This window comes from Giraffa tippelskirchi, chromosome 6, assembly GCF_054371585.1.
Source record: "Giraffa tippelskirchi isolate mGirTip1 chromosome 6, T2T-mGirTip1v1.2.pri, whole genome shotgun sequence".
Classification (NCBI taxonomy): domain Eukaryota; kingdom Metazoa; phylum Chordata; class Mammalia; order Artiodactyla; family Giraffidae; genus Giraffa; species Giraffa tippelskirchi.
The window spans coordinates 169,295,130-169,315,155 of NC_137280.1; the positions used below are offsets into that span (position 1 = coordinate 169,295,130).

General features: G+C 40.0%; 1 protein-coding gene and 1 long non-coding RNA gene across 3 annotated transcripts in view; one reads left to right on the plus strand and one right to left on the minus strand.

Annotated features, from left to right (window-relative positions):
• The window catches only part of LOC145509651 (uncharacterized), a 579,505-nt gene that overhangs the window by 376,499 nt on the left and 182,980 nt on the right, over positions 1-20,026 (minus strand). Inside the window, exon 4 of the long non-coding RNA XR_014056274.1 lies at positions 9,228-9,396. This is a non-coding gene — a long non-coding RNA (uncharacterized LOC145509651). The remainder of the gene's footprint in view (positions 1-9,227; positions 9,397-20,026) is intronic.
• FAM174A (family with sequence similarity 174 member A) overlaps positions 5,309-20,026 on the plus strand; it is a 30,458-nt gene continuing 15,740 nt past the window's right edge. For both annotated transcript variants that reach the window (XM_081498870.1, XM_081498871.1), the window contains exon 1: positions 5,309-8,886. In XM_081498870.1, coding sequence (XP_081354996.1) covers positions 8,444-8,886 — 443 coding nt within the window. In that variant the 5' untranslated portion in view covers positions 5,309-8,443. The remainder of the gene's footprint in view (positions 8,887-20,026) is intronic.

Sequence of the window (20,026 nt, forward strand, 5' to 3'; positions counted from 1 at the left end):
CAGTCGTGTCCGACTCTGTGTGACCCCATAGATGGCAGCCCAGCAGGCTCTACCGTCCCTGGGATTCTCCAGACAAGAATACTGGAGTGGGTTGCCATTTCCTTCTCCAGTGCATGAAAGGGAAAAGTGAAAGTGAAGTCGCTCAGTCGTGTCTGACTCTTAGCAACCCCGTGGGCTGTAGCCTACCAGGCTCCTCCCTCCATGGGATTTTCCAGGCAAGAGTACTGGAGTGGGGTGCCAAATTGGGTTTCAGCTCTATCAAAGAATGGCAAGATCTGTTCACAAAGGTTTATGTATTTAATGGCCTTGGTGAATCCGGTTTCTTTTCTGAGGTGCCCATCCTATTTCTCACCTTTAAGAGATAAACTGCATTCCCTCCTCTGACCTGCTAATACCAACCACCGAAGCCTATATTGCACCGAAGAGGCCTTAGGGAAGATGGCTGCGGACATATTACTTACAGATTACAAACCTCATGGTCCTTTGATCCCAATGACCATTCGTGCCTCAGTCAATTCCCACTGCCCCGTAAGTGCAGTTCTTCACCCATGTGGTGACACTCACGCTGGGGAGGATTCTGCTGTGCGGTGCATGTATAAAACCAGTCAAAACTGCTTTACTTCACACAATAATCTCATTCCTTCTCCCCCCTCAAAACTGATACTGGCTTTAACTTTTAGGTCCACTGCCAATACACTATCCCTCACCTCAGGAATACTAAATTCCTGCATAGGATGAAATGTGAACTAGTATAACCCTCGTCTCTGAGGCCTAACCATCTCCCAAGTGATGATGCAAAGAATGGGAGACAAAGGTATTACAGCCCTACTTCACAGTGGCTCTGGTCTCAAACATCGCCCTCCCGTGTTCTTACCTGTATCTAGACCACAGTATTGGGTTTCCTTTCCACAGCTATTAATATTATTCATTGGGTTGGGTGCTCAGCTATAGTCAGTGAAACCATTCCTCAGTTAGTACTGCCTCAGCTCTATCCTCTTTGGCTTTTTAAACAAGTGACACAAGAAAATATTTTTTTAATCTTCAAGGCAGAGAGACTCTGTATACCTAATACCCTAAAATGAGAGCATCAACACACAGTCCCTTAACAAATAATTCATGGGCAAAGATGCAGAAAATATTTAATCAAAATAATACCTTAGTGGTATTTTTAATAAATAGATATGCAGATGATACCACTCTAATGGCAGAAAGTAGAGAGGAACTGAAGAGAAAAATCTGGGAGATAGTGAAGGACAGGGGAGCCTGGCATGCTGCAGTCCATGGGGTCATCTCACAAAGAGTCAGACACAACAAATGTTATTACAACAACAAACGTTATTACAACATTTGTAATAACAGTGTTCTAGCTATAGGGAAATTGTCCAATATAGTAAAGAAATCATTAAAATTCATGTTTACAGATACCCTTGTGACAAATAAAATATCATTTATGACATAAATATAAAAATAGAATATAAATTACATATAGTCTATTGTTCTGACTGGGCTTCCCAGGTGGCTCAGTGGTAAAGAATCCAGCTGCCAATACAGGAGACGCAGGTTTGAACCCTGGGTTAGGAAGATCCCCTGGAGTAGGAAACGGCAACATACTCCAGTATTCCTGCCTGAAAAACTCCATGGACAGAGAAGCCTGGCAGGCTATAGTCTATAGGGTAGAAAAGGGTCTGACACGACTGAGCAACTGAGCATGCATTGTTCTAAACATATAAGCAAAGATTGGGGGCAGGAGGAGGAGACGAAAGAGGATGAGGTGGTTGGATGGCATTACCAACTCAATGGACACGAGTTTGAGCAAGTTCCGGGAGTTGGTAATGAACAGGGAGGCCTGGCATGCTGCAGGCCATGGGGTCACAAAGAGTCAGACATGACTGAGCGACTGAACTGAACCGAATACATATATACACACAGGCACATATACAATATTGGAATATTGAAATGACACTCTTAGGGTGGTAGAATTATTTTGTCTTTACTCTGTAAGTTTCTAAACCTCAGTGGTATCAATGTATCACATCTATTATTTTAAAAAAATGCCATTTTCATGATCTACTGTAAGAAATAAATGACAAAGATAAATTTTTATTTATATTATCTTTTATAGACATAACTTCTATTCATTATTTTTTGCTGGTTGCTCTAAGAATATTTCTCTGCATTATTATTGTTACAATGCCTAGTTAGCAACAATATTGGGTCACTTCAATTTTCACTTGTACCCTTAGTAGTTCCTACTCCATAAACTCCATTTCACACATAACATTTCCCATCTCATACTTCACAAAGGTAATAGCCTTAGGAGAGCATGATTCTGTTTATAAACATCCCACTTCTAACCTTAGGAGCTTCCTACTTCATGACTCCCTTTTCACACCCGACATTTCGAACTTCGCATGTCCCATATCATATTTCACAAATGGGAAACAGTGTATTTCCATTCACTTCACCTCCCTTGTCCTTTGCCTTTACGTTCTATTACCATGTTTTTAGATGTACACGCATCATAAACACGGCCTTATGCAAAGCATTGCATTATTTTTAAGAAACTTAGGGAGAAATAAAAATAGGTTTTTGTATTTACACAGTGATTTTCCATTTCTGCTTGCCATTCTCTACTTTCTGTAAATCAAAATTTCCATCTTATACCACTTACATTCAGCCTGAAAAACACCCTGTGGTTTAGTCTGTTGGAAATGAGTTTTCTCAGCTCTCACTTGCCTGAAAACATCTTTGTTTTGACTTTTTTTTTTAAGAAGATAACTTAACTGGATATAGAATTCAAGGCTCATAACTTTTTAATTTCTTTTAGCACTGCTTCTGGTCGCCATTGTTTTGGATGAGAACTTATGCCTTCATATGAGTTATTTTTCTTTGGTGTGTAATCCATCTTTTTCTTTGGCTCATTTCAAGATGTTCTAATTTGGACTCTTGATATCTGTGACTCTGTATGACTCTGATATGCCTATATGTGCTATTCTTGGTATTTATCTTGCTTACTACTCTCTGATCTTCGTGGAACTGTAAATCAAAGTTTTTAAATCATTTACCAAAATATTTTATTGCCTCATTACATTGCTTTTCCTTTTCGATCTCCAGTGCATATATATTAAACTGTATAATACTGTCGTGTAAGTTCAAAGTGTTTTGTTCTTTTCTTGAATCTTTCTGTATCTCTGTTTTTGAGACTGTATAATTTCTGTTTATCTGTTTCCAAGTCCCTGTAAATTGTGTGCTGTGTGCTCAGTCATGTTCGACTCTGGGACCGCATAGATTTCAGCCTGCCAGGCTCCTCTGTTCATGGGATTTTCCAGGCAAGAATACTGGAATGGATTGCCATTTCCTACTCTAGAGGATCTTCCCAACCCAGGGATCAAACCTGCGTCTCTTGTGTCTGCTGCATTGGCAGGCAGATTAGTCACCACTAGCGCTACTGGGAAGCTCCTTAGTCAAGTGGTGAGATCCAATCTCAAACTCTTTCTCCTCTAAGAATCTTGCTAGGGCTTGGTTTCCAAGCTTTGTTAAAGTGGTTATAAAGAGGGCCTTTCTCTGGGTGTGGTCTTTATAATAAAGTAGCGATTCCACTTGATTTCCACCTTGTTAGGAGGTGTTAAAGAGATCTATTCAGTATGTCTGGGCCCTAATTCCAAAGTCCCCAGCACTGTTTAATATCTAAATCGAATGTCTCTGTTCTGCTCTCACCTCTGTAACAGCAAGTTTCTTATGGACTTCACGTGGCCACGTCTGGTAGTACTGTCCAGCTCTCAGTCAAGGATGTGTGGGGAACCTCTCTATGAACCTCATGACCTCCACAGACTCTTTTTCTTAATGCCTTGGCCCACAGACCCCAGCCATTAAAAGCCCAGAACTCTGATCTCTGCCTCTTCAGACAAGAGAGACTCCCATATTCTGACTGAACTACAGGTTCATGCAATATCGCTGGGAAATTTTCCACAGGCAGAGCTCCAGAGATACTCAACTTGTTTCTTTCCTCTCAGGAACCACAGCCCATTTATATAGCTGGTGTTTGTTTGTGTGTTTTAGAAATTTAACCTTAACATTTATTCAGATTCCTACTTGTTTATGCAGTACCTAGCCCAACAACACTGTTTCTTCTTATTCTTGAACTATTGTTCTTTAGTTGTCCTCTGAAATTCCAACTCTTCACCTTCAAGATTTTTAGTACATTCTCTCCACTTCCTGGTTTTGTGATCAGTTCATATTCCCTTTTCCTGACTATTGAACTTTTTCCTTTTGGACCTCAGGGTATGCACAATCCACCTGATGTGGCAGTATCCTGCCATTTAAAAGTATAAGAGACTTCTTCTATCAGATGTCAATATGAATGACCATTACAGTTGAGAAAACCTCCTACATTCCCTCTTCCTTAATGGACAAGCAAGGAAATTTTGCCACCAGAGAACACTTATTTGAGCCTTGTTCTCTACTAGACTGAGCTAAAATTGATATGCCCATTAATATAAATGGCTCAGACAGTAAAGAATCTGCCTGCAATGTGGGAGACCTGGGTTCTTTCCCTGGGTTGGGAAGAACCCCTGGAGAAGGGAACAGCAACCCACTCCAGTATTCTTGCCTGGAGAATTCCATGGACAGAGAAATCTGGCAGACTGCAGTCCATGGGGTCGCGAGTCAGACACAACTGAGCGACTTCCACACACACACATCAATATAAATGAAATCCCTATCAATATGAATTGTCTTCTTTTTCCTTACTAACATAAATTTCTATAGGGAGTAGAATATGCCCATTTTAATACCAAAATTCTCAGATTACCAGAAGCTGGAAGCAGCCATGTGACATCTCTCTCTCCAATGAGATATGTGTCAAGGCCATCAGGTAGGACTTTGGGTAACCAGTCACTGTTTAAAAAGAAAAAGACATATATGGCTGCTCATTTCTCTTTATGCCTATTCCCCACCCCCTTTCTACTTATCCATAAGGCCAACTTAAATTTGTAACTCTCACCTTGACCAAAAACATGTGAAAAGTAAATGCTTATTTGTTGTATGCCACTGATGTATTTTTCGATAGTGGTTATGCAGCATTATTCTAACAATAGCTGATTGAGACAATAAGCTAGACTCAAATCATGGAAGCCTACAATTAGGATAAGACAAAATGTAGCAGGCAATATTGACCTCTGTGGCTACAGTGCCTGAGTTTATTGACCAGCTCTATTGCTTTTACTCATACTGATTTTCACCAACTTGATTATCCTTTATCGTGGTTTCTTAATTGTAAATTAGGAACAATAATGGCTTAGTGTTTGTTTTTTTTTTCTGGTAAGGACTAAACAAAGAGAACTGTTTAACATTTCATAACATGAGATCTGGTACACAACAGATACTTAATTAGTATGCAATATTATTATTCAATACAGGACCAGGGAAGGAGGATTAGATTTTACTTAATAGGCCAGTGGTATTTTACACATTTCCATGGAAGACTTCTGTTCTGTCAGCTGGGGTCTTCCCTGATAAATCAGAAAAATAGGGGTCTTTTCCTAGTATGCAGGTTAACTTAAGTAAGTGTAACTTTTCTTCTCTTTTATGTTTTTAAATCTCTCCTGATTGATACAACTTGTTTGCAAGACAATAACATGTAAATGAACAAGTAACATTATTATTAATAGAAAAAATTCAGAAATACCAATTAGTTGGGCATTCTGTCTTTTAAATAGGCATGTGTGCCCCAAATTGTCATTTTATATTATACAAGCAAAATACAATATTTTCTCCCAGGAAACTGGTTCCTAGTTCCTGTGATGGAATTGAAAATACCGTTTCATGACAGTTTACAGATAATTTGGTATTATGCAAAAATCACAATAATTTCCAGCTTCTCTGCCTGCTTAAGATCTCAAGCAATTTAAAAACAATTCTTTGTCAGAAGCAGGGAACAGAAAAGAGTTGACTAATGACAGAGACATTATGGAAATGAGGAAAAGTCGATAACATTTGGATATAGGTGGTGAGGGAATGGAGAGATTCTTAAATGTTAGTGCAAATAAATATTACCCTGAGAGCTTAGTAAAAATGCATACAGAATCCATGTTCCCAATCCCCAAAATTCTGGCTCAGAATTTCTGGAATAATGACCTAGAACCAACATTTTTAACAAATTCCATTTCTGATTCTGATTCAAGTAGCTAGCTGCTGAAACACTAGAACGATTAGAATGATTAGAATGCTCTAATCATTTGGAATCATTAGTTTAACTCTGCTATTTCAGAATTATTTAGCACATTGCCATAACCAGTAAGCATTGTTGCAGGTGGAAAGCTAAGGATAAATGATGACTCCAAGATTTTACATCTGAACACTTGAGTAAAGAATAATGCCATTAATCAAGGTGAGGAACACAACGGTAAAACGAGATATTGTAAGGAAGGAAAGATGGTGTTTTGGTTTTTTTTTGGTGTGTTGAATATTGGATTTTTTTGAGGAGTGGAAAGGAGTAGCATTAAATACTAACCTTCTTCCATGTAAGGCTCTGAATAAGATTGTGGATAAGGGAGAGAAGAAACCCAAGGAGCCACTTCATTATTGATAAATGTCCAGGTTGGAAACTAAAATTAGTGTGTGTCACCGATGGTCTTCCTCACAGTGGAACCCAGCATTAAGATGCCTAGTCCCTGCAATTCTACATGGCAGGAGCACTGCATGAGCCTGTTACCCACAAGCAGCTAGAAGACACTATACTGACCACCTTACCTTCAATAGTCCTTTACACAATATTTACTATAGACCCTGTGTTTGTCATTTATAACATGCACTTCAAAATAAGAATGAATGTGACTATTGTGTTATTTCCATTTGGCCCTAAGGGCTATGAGAGCAAGGATGATATCTTCTCTACTGTTCAATACTCAGACAAAGTTCTGAAGGAGTAGAAAGTCTAAAAAATTTGTTGAATGAGTAAGTTTTTAAAAGAACAGAAACTAACTTCAATTTCTGGTCTGTTGTTTTTGTTTGTATCTGCTCACCCCAAAGTTCCACATTACTGATCTCAAAGTTAACAGGGAAAGACTTATTCAAGACAATCACAACAGAAAAGAGGGGTCAGGACTCTGTCTGAACTCAATTCAACAGAAAGCTTAAGATATTTTAAGAATAGGAAAACTCTTAAGCCAGTTCTGTTTACCCAAAGGAAATTCCGACTCTTTGTGACCCCATGTACTGTAGGCCTGCCAGGCTCCTCTGTCCATGGGATTTTCCTGACAAGGATACTTGAGTGGGTTGCCATTTCCTTCTTCAGGGGATTTTCCCAACGCAGGGGTTGAATCTGGGTCTCATGCACTGCAGACGGATGCTTTACCATCTGAGCTACTAGGGAAGCCTCCACAAAGGAAAAGTAAATTTTCTCTAAGCTTCGTGGCGGGAGAAAGTATTACAACTTGAAACGAAGCACCTGCCTAACTTAGGCTTCTAGGCTTCCAAGGAAACTGGGAGATACCGGTGCTGTCTCCTTTCCTGACATTTTAAAAGGATGACTCCTAGTTCCTTAAGAAAGACAGCCCTGGGTTGTAACACGGGAAAGAACTTTTAAAAAGATTTATATTTCCAAAATGCAGAGAATCAATTACCAGTTACCAATACCTGTACCAATTACTGGTACAGTTACCAGTTCTCTAACGTAATGCTCTAAGGAAAGGCAGGTCAAGGACCTAGAGGCAGGAAAAAATACCTGTCTAATAAAACGTGTACCTGAGCTGAGGGGAACGTCAAGACGGGCTTTAATAAATGATTAGCTGTGTTTATGCAGTTTTGCACCAACGAACTCAAAGTATGAGCTTCCAATCTTTCCCGGTTTCTTCCCGCAAAGAGTTGGTGCACACTGGACACAACTCTCTTTCTGTTCGCTTTCTTTCTAGTGAGCCAACCGCCCTGTCTAGTAAAATGTGTACCTGAGCTGAGGTAAACATCAAGGCGGTCTTTAATAAATGACTGGCTGTGTTTCTTCAGTTTTGCACCAACGAACTCAAATGACGAGCTTCCACTCTCTCCCGGATTCTTCCTGCAAAGCGTTGCTGCACACTTGACACAACTCTGTTCCGGTTTGCTTTCCTTCTAGGGAGCCAACCGCAGGCTCCCTCCCCTCGCCTTCCGGAAGTGCGCGGGGCGCAGACGGCCTCGCGCGCCTGACGTCACGGAACGCGCCAGCCCCGGAAGGTTAGCAACCGCGAGCGTCCCTAGTAGCCGGGGGCCGCTGAGATGTACGAACTTCCGGTTGCCGCCGGCAGCTGCCGCGGCTGCCCCCTCCGCCACCTGCGGCGGGCCAGGTCTTCGTCCGGGGTTCAGTCAGCGTATCTCCTCCGTCTCCTCAGTTAACACGCCCATGGTCCCGCCCGGAGCCAGGGCGGCGGGCGCCGGAGCTCGCGCGCGGTGAGGGAACCGTCCGAGGACCATGCAGCCGACGCTCTGCAGCTGCTGCCTCAGCCGCGCCCTGGCCTCGGCGCTCCTGCTGTCGCTGCTGCTGCCCGAGTTGAGCGAGCCCTCAGCCGGACGGCCGCCGGCAGCGCGGGCCGCGCCCGACCCCCGGCCCGCGGCGCGCGGCCCGCGCACCCGGCCCCCTCCGCCGCCCGGGCCCTCCGCCGCCCGGCCCGCGGGCCGCGCTCCGGCCTTGGATGCCGCGGGCGCGCGGGGCGCCGAGGGCGGCAATGGCAGCACGCCCGGGGCGGGGCCGGCCGCCGACGACCCCGGCGGGAAGGCGGGGGCCGGGGGCCCGGCGGGCGGCGTCCTGGCCGTGAGCCCTGACCCCGGCGACAAGCCCATGACCCAGCGGGCCCTGACCGTGCTGATGGTGGTGAGCGGCGCGGTGCTGGTGTACTTCGTCGCCAGGACGGTCAGGTGAGGCGAAGCCTCCGCGAGCCTCCCGGCAGGCCTGAGGCACGCTTATCTGCTGACCTCCTCCCAGCCGCTCAGTCTCGGTGCCTGCTGAGTGCGAGTGTGACAAGGACGGTCTGGAAAGCCTGTGGTACCTTTGGGAGTGTTCAGACCGCCAAGTCCCTGCTGCCTCCCTTTCATGTTAAATGATAAATTAGCCCCGAACCTCTATATCAGGATTTATTTAAGTTAATAGTAATGCAGAATGATCTTAAGGGTGACTTATTATATACAATGTAAAAAGAGAAGTTCTTTTAACAGCATTTTATTGCTGCTGACTTTTAACTCGCCACCATCGATTGTACCTTATGATGTTTCTTACTTTCCATCTTCTTTTGAACCGGGAAAACTGACAACTTCGTATGGTTTAGTCGTTGTTAGAGTCACCATTAGAAATGTGTAGCGTTCATTTTGCATGACACTAAATATGATGCGAAATGTTACCGATTTCTTGATAAGATGGAAAACTGATACCTATGCAGCAAACGAAAAAAAAAAAGGTCATAAATATGATCCCGTTATAATGCTGGAGAGTATGTTTAATATCTTAGCAACTATATATGATTTTAACTTTACAAAAACTTGAATTAGTAAATAGATAGATTTGCTATTTTACAAAAAAACTTTTCTAAAATGAATTCATCTGTAAATAATTCTAAGTCATTCAGAAGTTTAAAGTTACACCTGAAGAGTTTTTTGAGCCTATTCTTAATATAGAATGTTATTAGGGAATTACTTAAAGTTCAGATTTGGTACAAATACGGACACTTAAATGACATTTTTCACTTTACATGTGATAAAATTGACCTAGGAGAATAAAGTGGTGTCCCACAATATCTAATGATCATGACTGATTGTACAGTCCATCATTTGCTTTGTTTGAATTTTTTTTCTCTGGTAACATGATGTCTGTCCAAATCTGTGATCAACCCTTTGATTAAGTAAACAAGTTGCTTACATTGTACCAGGTTATGAATAACTATCACTTATTTTTCTACTCCCTTTAATGCCTTGTTAAATAGAAAAGGAATTATATAGTTCAATTAGTGATATTTTATATTGTTGTAAGTAACTCCCACTTGATACATTCCATTGTTAAAGAAGTAAAGTTAATGGCGTCAATCATGGTATTATAACATTCCAACTATGTAATGAGACCAATTTGGAAAAATCATAATAAAGCCTCTTTAACTGAGTTGGGGACCACCTCTCTAAAGAGCTAACATGCAGAGCCAAGAACTCACTGTTAGAAGAAGCCAGCCAAGAGAAGAGATAAGGAAGCCTTGGAGAAGGCAATGGCACCCCACTCCAGTACTCTTGCCTGGAAAATCCCATGGACGGAGGGGCCTGGTGGGCTGCAGTCCATGGGGTCGCTAAGAGTCGGACACGACTGAGAGTCGGACACGACTGAGCGACTTCACTTTCACTTTTCACTTTCATGCATTGGAGAAGGAAATGGCAACCCACTCCAGTGTTCTTGCCTGAAGAATCCCGGGGACGGCGGAGCCTGGTGGGCTGCCGTCTATGGGGTCACACAGAGTTGGACACGACTGAAGCGACTTAGCAGCAGCAGCAGGTAGTTACTTCCTATTTAATGCAGCAGAAGTAGTTGTGTAGGAATGCACTGGTTTGTTCTCCAAATTATTTCACTTTTTTTTCCCTATAACTGCCTACCCTCAACTATTTCATGTGTTCCTTTAAAACATTCCTTAGCTTAAATAACTAACTGAAAAAGTACAGCATAAGCCAGTGGTTCTAGACATGTGATCCAGGGAACCCTGGAGGGTGGGAGGGTTCTCTGAGACCTGTTCAGGTATCTGCAAGATTGAAACTATTTTCAAAATAATACATTCCCTTATAAGTTTATAGGACACAAGAAGTTCATTGATATAGTTTCAAATTCCACAGTGCAGCTAACTCATAACAGTCATAACTACCTCTTGTTGACTTTTGGTGTTCTATCAAAAAAACATGAACACCAGTATCTGAAAAGCTATTAAAATGTACCTCCATTTTCCAAACTCATATCTACTGTACCTGGATTTTCTTCATATCCTTCAACCAGACAACACATAGCAAATGATTGAGGGCTGAAGCAGATATGAAAATCTAGCAGTTTTCTATTTTTCTAATTTCTCTTTTTTCATTTTCTATCTAGTTCTATCCATTTAAGCCAGACATTAACAGGATTTGAAAAAGAATCTAAATCTATGCCATTTTTCACCTTTGTTGATTTTCTTTTTGACAATGTATTTTTCACAAAAAGCTATGTTAATCTGTAGTGGATTTATTATAATTTTAAAAAGCAAATGGTATTTAAATTTTTGTTAGGTTTAATTAATATATTAAGAATTGATATTTATAATCCACATAATTATAAGCTATTCAGGGTCCTAAATAATTTTTAGGAATGTAAAGCAATTTTAAGATCAGAATGTTTGAAAATCATTGGTGGAAACATTATTTGAGCTGAATAGTATTGGTTCACAAAACCCAGCAAATCCAGGCCCACTTTTTATTAAAGAGAAAGCTAGAAAGTGTTCATGAAGTGTTACAGACATATAACCACCAAACTAAGACTTTCTTCTTGATATGAAAAAAATACTGGCAGAACATTGAGCAGTAATTACTTTTCTCACCATGTAATTGTTCTTTAATGCTATATATTTCCCATAAAGAATCGGAGTATCCTAAGTATTGTTTCATACACAAAATAAATAATGAGTCTGATGATAACTTTTGGGGGATGATCTTTTTTTTCATTTTGCTTTTACCTTATCTATAATCTTAACATATAAATATTTCTTGCCATGGATTTTCCATCTTCATTTCTGTAAAGCTTATAAGGGTACAGTCTTTTCAGTCTGATTCTATTGGATGACTCACTAACATTGTTAACAGCAAAATTCTGAATCGATGGCTAAGAAAAATTGGACCCTTTAACAAGCATCCAGTGCATCCATTCAGGCCAACTCCTAAATATCGTTGGCCACCTGAAGTCCAAACCTTGATTGGTGCTAACAATGTCTGGGCAATGTTCAGAACAGAACTCATTCTTTTTGCTTCCAGATTATGAAAATCATTTATTTTGATGAATATCCATTTTGACCCTCCACTTCCAAAATAGGTGTGGCAACACAGCAGCATTATTTATTTGTGCCAACAGGGAAGAATGGGCCAAAAATCATCATTTCACTAACTGATATGAGAAATAACTGAGAATATTTTACTTGTAAAATACTTGAACTCCATGAAACTTCCATATTGTTTTTAATCTAATTCAGTATTATGAATGTGTAACTAGAAGTAACTTCCCCTTTGAGTCTAGAAATATTCCAAAGAAAAATTAGATTCTCTCTGTAGAAATTGAAATATATATAGAAGGAATAGGGTAGGCTTCCTAAGATTAGTATATGGTCTTTATGAAAAGAGACTCGTATGTCTTATTCTCTACTATATCCCCAGTGCTGAACATTATGTACAAAATATGGTAGGCACTGGGTAAGTAGTTGCCTAATACATGAGCATTCTTAGTTCTTATCAGGGATCAGTATGGGTCTAGGGAAGACTCAAAAACCTCAGAACAAAGGCTATTTACAAAGCATTGTTTAGCTAAGGCTAAGTACAGTGTTTGCACTCAGACATTTACTAAATGGACTAGGTTTGATTAAACTGAGAAGTGTTTGGGTAGGGAAAACACTTATTAGATTTTTCAAAGGAAATAATATTTTCCACCTCCTCTATATTTTTCCTTTAATGCTTCCTTCCAATATTAAATGAATATTAGATTACTACTTCTATTAGTTACTATTTTAATTAAACACATAGAATGACCCTGGCTAACTTAAACTAATGGGGATGTCCTGTAAGAATATTGAGATCTCAGAAAGTCAAGAAGCAACAGTTAGAACTGGACATGGAACAACAGACTGGTTCAAAATTGGGAAAGGAGTATGTCAAGGCTACATATTGTCACCCTCCTTATTTAACTTATATGCAGAGTACATTAGGCGAAATGCTGGGCTGGATAAATCACAAGCGAGAATCAAGACTGCCAAGAGAACTGTCAGTAACCTCTGATATGCAGATGACACACCTTTAAGGCAGAAAGTGAAGAGGAACCAAAGAGCCTCTTGACAAAGGTGAAAGAGGAGAGTGAAAAAGCTGGCTTAAAAGTCAACATTCCAAAAACTAAGATCATGGTATCCAGTTCCATCACTCCATGGCAAATAGTAGGGGAAACAGTGATAGACTTTATTTTCTTGGGCTCCAAAATCACTGCAGATGGTGACTGCAGCCATGAAATTATAAGACACTTGCTCCTTGGAAGAAAAGCTGTGACAAACCTAGACAGCATGTTAAAAAGCAGAGACGTTCCTTTGCCGACAAAGGTCCACCCAGTCAAAGCTATGGTTTTTCCAGTAGTCATATATGGATGTGACAGTTGAACCATAAAGAAGGCTGAGCACCGAAGAATTGATGCTTTTGAACTGTGGTGTTGGAGAAGACTCTTGAGAGTCCCTTGGACTTCAAGGAGATCAACCAGTCAATCCTAAAGGAAATCATTCCTAAATATTCACTGGAGGGACTGATGCTGAAGCTGAACCTCCAATATTTGGCCACCTGATGTGAAGAGCTGACAGAGGGTGAGATGGTTGGATGGCATCACTGACACTGGACGTGAGTTTGAGCAAACTCTGAGAGAGAGTGAAGGACAGGGCAGCCTGGTGTGCTACAGTCCATGGGGTCACAAAGAGTCGGACACAACTGAGCAACTGAACAACAGAAAGTCAAAGAGCAACTGGAGATTCACAGGCAGAAATTAAGTCAGTTTAGGAGAGGAGACACTACAGTACCACAGACATTTCTTGGCAGGAACAATCCATTGTGTAGGTATGCAGTAGTTTTCAGTCTCTTTGTCGCTTAGTTTAGGAGTCAAATTCCACGGAAGGAGAGGTGAATTAAGTCCTGGGAAAGAAGGGCCTGGTGTGGCTACAGTCCATGTGGTTGCAAAAGAGTTGGAGAAGACTAAGCAACTAAGCAACAACAGGGCTGGGCTCACTTGCTGTCTAAGCAAAATCATGGTTCTGTTAAAGGCAGAAGAAGGTTCCTTTAGGATAAATAAAAAGCCAATTGCAGTGATCCAAACGAAGAAATGGCCTAACCAGAAGAACATAAATGTACTTGCTATTGCTAGTAGCTGCCAAGTTCTTACTTTTTACCAGTAAAGGATGAACCAGAAAATGCAATTCACTTGAAGCAATATATCCAGTCTAGTATAATGTGAGATCATCGTGTTAGGGATCAGAAGACTGGTGGCTAACTTTGGACCTTGGTTAAAATTACTTTCAATCATATAGGAAGACAGTACAGCCTAATGTTTAAGAACCCAGACTTGGGAATAAAATTGCTTGATTATTTGTTCTACTATTTACTGTCCCAAATTTAACATTTCTAAGGTCCGACTTTCTATGTTTAGAATGAGGATACTTACAGGCTTGTGGTGAGCATTACCTCAGGTAATGCTTGCAAGCTGCTTACCTCAATTTCCTGACTTATATGCACACCCAGGAAAAAGTAATTATTTTTAGTGAATTCTTTTTGTATCTGCAATTTCAATTGTAATATTTTGGTGGGGGTGTTCATGGTATTTTCTAAAATCTCCCCCGTACCATAGTCTTATGGTATATGAACTCTGAAACTATAATCTGCAAGAGGTTAGGTCTGACAAGGCTAGAGATGGGGTGGGAGCAAGGAGAAAAAAGAATGGGAGATGAAGATGAGAGAGATTTCAGATAAAATATTTTTTGCTATATGTTGTATACTGTGTTGGCATAGACAACTGAAACGGTGGATCACCAATTTTTATGTGTCTATGTCTCTGTGCAAAAAAAAAAAAAAGAGTTCCAAAATCATTCTTGGTCACTAATTCACCTTTTTGCCCCAAACTGGTCAAGGCAAGTTTTGTATCATTAGTTGTACCTTTATTAAGATTTACTCAGCTTTATCGCTGTACCTGATCACATAGGAGAGTGTATGTATATAAAATACACATTAAATACTATAGTCCTCAATCTAGTTTTGAATGTTAAATAGAAGAAATTACTTCAGTTCAGTTCAGTGGCTCAGTCGTCTCTGACTCTTTGCGACCCCATGAATTGCAGCACGCCAGGCCTCTCTATCCATCACCGACACCCGGAGTCTACCCAAACCCATGTCCATCGACTTGGTGATGCCATCCAACCATCTCATCCTCTGTCATCCCCTTCTCCTCCTGCCCCCAATCCTACCCAGCATTAGGGTCTTTTCCAATGAGTCAACCCTTCGCATGAGGTGGCCAAAGTATTGGAGTTTCAGCTTCAACATCAGACCTTCCAATGAACACCCAGGATTGATCTCCTTTAGGATGGATTGATTGGATCTCCTTGCAGTCCAAGGGACTCTCAAGAATCTTCGCCAACACCACAGTTCAAAAGCATCAATTCTTCGGCGCTCAGCTTTCTTCACCGTCCAATTCTCACATCCATACATGACCACTGGAAAACCATAGCCTTGACTAGACGGACTTTTGTTGGCAACGTAATGTCTCTGCTTTTAAATATGCTATCTAGGTTGGCCATAACCTTCCTTCCAAAGAGTAAGCATCTTTTAATTTCATGGCTGCAATCACCATTAGCAGTGATTTTGGAGCCCAAAAAAATAAAGTCTGACACTGTTTCCACTGTTTCCCCATCTATTTCCCATGAAGTGATGGGACCAGATGCCATGATCTTAGTTTTCTGAACGTTGAGCTTTAAGCCAACTTTTTCACTCTCCTCTTTCACTTTCATCAAGAGGCTCTTTACTTCTTCTTCACTTTCTGCCATAAGGGTGGTGTCATCCGCATATCTGAGGTGATTGATATTTCTCCCGGCAATCTTGATTCCAGCTTGTCTTTCTTCCAGCCCAGCATTTCTCATGATGTACTCTGCATATAAGTTAAATAAGCAGGGTGACAATATACAGCCTTGACGTACTCCTTTTCCTATTTGGAACCAGTCTGTTGTTCCATGTCCAGTTCTAACTGTTGCTTCCTGACCTGCATACAGGTTTCTCAAGAGACACGTCAGATGGTCTGGTATTCCCATCTCTTGAAGAATTTTCCACAGTTTATTGTGATCCACACAGTCAAAGGCTTTGGCATAGTCAATAAAGCAGAAATAGATGTTTTTCTGGAACTCTCTTGCTTTTTCCATGATCCAGTGGATATTGGCAATTTGATCTCTGGTTCCTCTGCCCTTTCTAAAACCAGCTTGAACATGTGGAATTTCACGGTTCACGTATTGCTGAAGTCTGGGTTGGAGAATTTTGAGCATTACTTTACTAGCATGTGAGATGAGTGCAATTGTGCAGTAGTTTGAGCATTCTTTGGCATTGCCTTTCTTTGGGATTGGAACAAAAACTGACCTTTTCCAGTCCTGTGGCCACTGCTGAGTTTTCCAAATTTGCTGGCCTATCGAGTGCAGCACTTTCACAGCATCACCTTTGAGGATTTGAAATAGCTCACCTGGAATTCCATCACCTCCACTAGCTTTGTTCATAGTGAGACTTTCTAAGGCCCACTTGACTTCACATTCCAGGATGCCTGGCTCTAGGTGAGTGATCACACCGTCGTGATTATCTGGGTCATGAAGATCTTTTTTGTACAGTTCTTCTGTGTATTCTTGCCACCTCTTCTTAATATCTTCTGCTTCTGTTAGGTCCATACCATTTCTGTCCTTTATCGAGCGTGTCTTTGCATGAAATGTTCCTTTGGTGTCTCTAATTTTCTTGAAGAGATCTCTAGTCTTTCCCAATCTGTTGTTTTCCTCTATTTGTTTGCACTGATCGCTGAGGAAGGCTTTCTTATCTCTCCTTGCTATTCTTTGGAACTCTGCATTCAGATGGGAATATCTTTCCTTTTCTCCTTTGCTTTTTGCTTCTCTTCTCTTCCCAGCTATCAGTAAGGCCTCCTCACACAGTCATTTTGCTTTTTTGCATTTCTTTTCCTTGGAGATTGTCTCGATCCCTGTCTCCTGTACAATGTCACAAACCTCTATCCATAGTTCATCAGGCACTCTGTCTATCAGATCTAGTCCCTTAAATCTATTTCTCACTTCTACTGTATACTCATAAGAGATTTGATCTAGGTCATACCTGAATAGACTAGTAGTTTTCCCTACTTTCTTCAATTTAAGTTTGAATTTGGCAATAAGCAGTTCATGATCTGAGCCACAGTCTGCTCCCGGTCTTGTTTTTGCTGACTGTATAGAGCTTCTCCATCTTCGGCTGCAAAGAATATAATCAATCTGATTTCGGTGTTGACCATCTGGTGATGTCCACGTGTAGAGTCTTCTCTTGTGTTGTTGAAATTACTTAATAATATCCTACAGGCATTCAGTTAAAACAGGAAAATCAGATCAGTGTAGCAAGTTGTAGCAGGTTACATTGATTGCTTATCTCCCTTTCACAGAGTAGTAAAACGAAATGGAGTTTTATTCTGTTGTGTTTATTTTATGTGGCATCATACATTTTTACATAAAACTTTATCAACCTTACTTTAGTACTTTAGCTTTATTTTTCTACTGTAGCTTTTACATGTTATTTAAACAGAAATGATTCTTACCAACCTGAGTATAATGTAGCATTGAGGAATCTGCATCCAGTTGAGACAACTATTTAAATAATAACTTGAATATCTAGAAGGTATCTGATCAAGATCATTTACCTGTGATTGCTATGCGATAAAGGAATATAATCCAATAGTATAAACCTTACTGCTACTTTCTTTTGCTTTCTTAGGCTTACATATTTTCCTCTTTACACATTTAAAGTTCCGTTTTTAAGACCCAACAAAATTTGTTTTCAGATTGCAACTATGCGTTTACTCTGTCTGGTAAAATAATGTACACATATATTAATGCTATATATGTAATTATTAACATACATAGACAAGTTTGGGCATTGCGAGCTTAATGAAAATAATAAGTTGTGGAAAGAACCACAGCTGTTAAAATTGCATGAATTTTAAATCCTCCTTTACTCTTTTGTTTAAAAATAGTGTACACTGCATATTAGAAGTAGCCTTTTACTTAAGATTTCAATACATTTTTTATATGTATTATATTTTACATTTAATATTTATTAATATTTTAAGTAGATGGTCCTTTGAATCATCCCAATATTAAGGCTTTATAAGTATTTCTGGCTTTCTCTGAGGGGGGAAAAAATCACTGCATATGGATCTTTCTATTGTATTTGATGTTTTTATGACCATAAAACTGCCATGACCATGTAGCCATTATTGCCTATATCTTTGGACTTAGGAAAGATATTCTTAGGGGAGTCTCATTTTAACTTTAAATTCTATTTTACAATATGTAGTTGTTGTTTTTTTAATTTGACTTATTCTTAGGTGAATTAGTAGCATTTACTAAAATACAAAATTTATTTTGATTGAACTACATTCCCCAATTTATTTGGTGCCAAAGAGTGCACTCTCTTTGTGTATGAAATAGGTTCCTATCAAATAGCTTGGATTCACATTCAGAAGGTGGCACTTATATATGTTAAAGACAGTGCATGCTAAGTTGCTTCAGTCATGTCCGACTCTCTGCGACCCCATGGAGTGTAGACCCCCAGGCTCCTCCGTCCATGGGATTCTCCAGGCAAGAAGACTGGAGTGGGTTGCCATTTCCTTCTCCAAAAGACAGTAGAAGCTAGAATAAATAATAAAGTGTTCACAGCAATGCAGTCAGATGTTTACATTTTACACAGAAAGAGAAAAATAGCATTATTGGGCAGATCAGGTTATCCACTCATTGAAAGATTGGGAAATCATTCAAGGAATGATGATGACCTTGGAAATGGAGAAGAATGTCACCTGAGATAATTATCAAAAGTCCTTAAGATCGACGTTCATATCATTTCCTTTTTAAAGACTTGCGAAGGTATCCTATGACTGATGATGGCCTGGTTATTAACATATTAACAATTTAATATAAAATATATGACCTGGAAGAATCTAGGTTATTTCCAAAAATAATTTCACATGGCTATAACTGCAAGAATGTTTGGAAAGCCATATGAGTTAGAAAATGGAGCAACAGACTGGCAAAACAGGAGAGAAGAATTTAAAACCCTGAGTATTCTTAACTCATTCTTAAGTTTCCAGGTTTTAAAATCAAAGCAATGCGTGCAAATTTATTAAATCCTGTGGCTCAAAAGGACCAATGAGTGTGCTCAGTTGCTCAGTTGTGTCTGACTCTTTGCAACCCCATGGACTGTAGCCCACCAGGCTTCTCTGTCCATAGGATTGTCCAGACAAGAATACTGGAGTGGGTTGCCATTTCCTACCCCAGAGGATCTTCCAGACTCAGGGATCTAATCTGTGTCTCTCGTTATCTCCTGCATTGGCAGGCAGATTCTTTACCACTGTGACCAATAGTGAACTATAACTCCCCTATACTTTTCTATTCCTACTTTTAGTGCCAATACTTTTATCATTTCTGCTGTTAGTTTTTCTGTGAATTACTTTCATGAGTCTAAATTAGAGATTGGTAAACTGACCCATAGGCTAAATCCAGTCTGCTGACCTGTTGTTTTTTTTTTTTAAGCCCATGAGCCTAAAGGATTGTAAAAAATCAAAATAACAACTGAAGAAATTAAGATGAATGTGTGACAGAGACCATATGTCATCCACAGTGTCTAAAATACTGTCTGATCCTTTACAGAAGTTTAGACGTCTGGTCTACATGAGGGTGTGTGTGTCTGTGTGTGATATACAAAGACACATTCACACCTATATATGCTTATAAATTTAACAACATAAACCCATGTAATTTCTCACTATATAAAAAAGACTCAGACTTCAAACCATCACTAGTTCTACCTCATTCTTGCTAGTTATATTAGTATTAATTCTTTCATTGGTTGTATTTGTAGTTTAAATACTATACTTAAACCTCTGTTTTCTCTTCTACCATCTTTAGCTAGGCAGATAGATTTATAAGCGGTGATTAGTGGAAATTATCTTAATTTTTCCTAGAGTTTAAGTAATCTTTTCCAAGTTTTGATCACTAGGCCA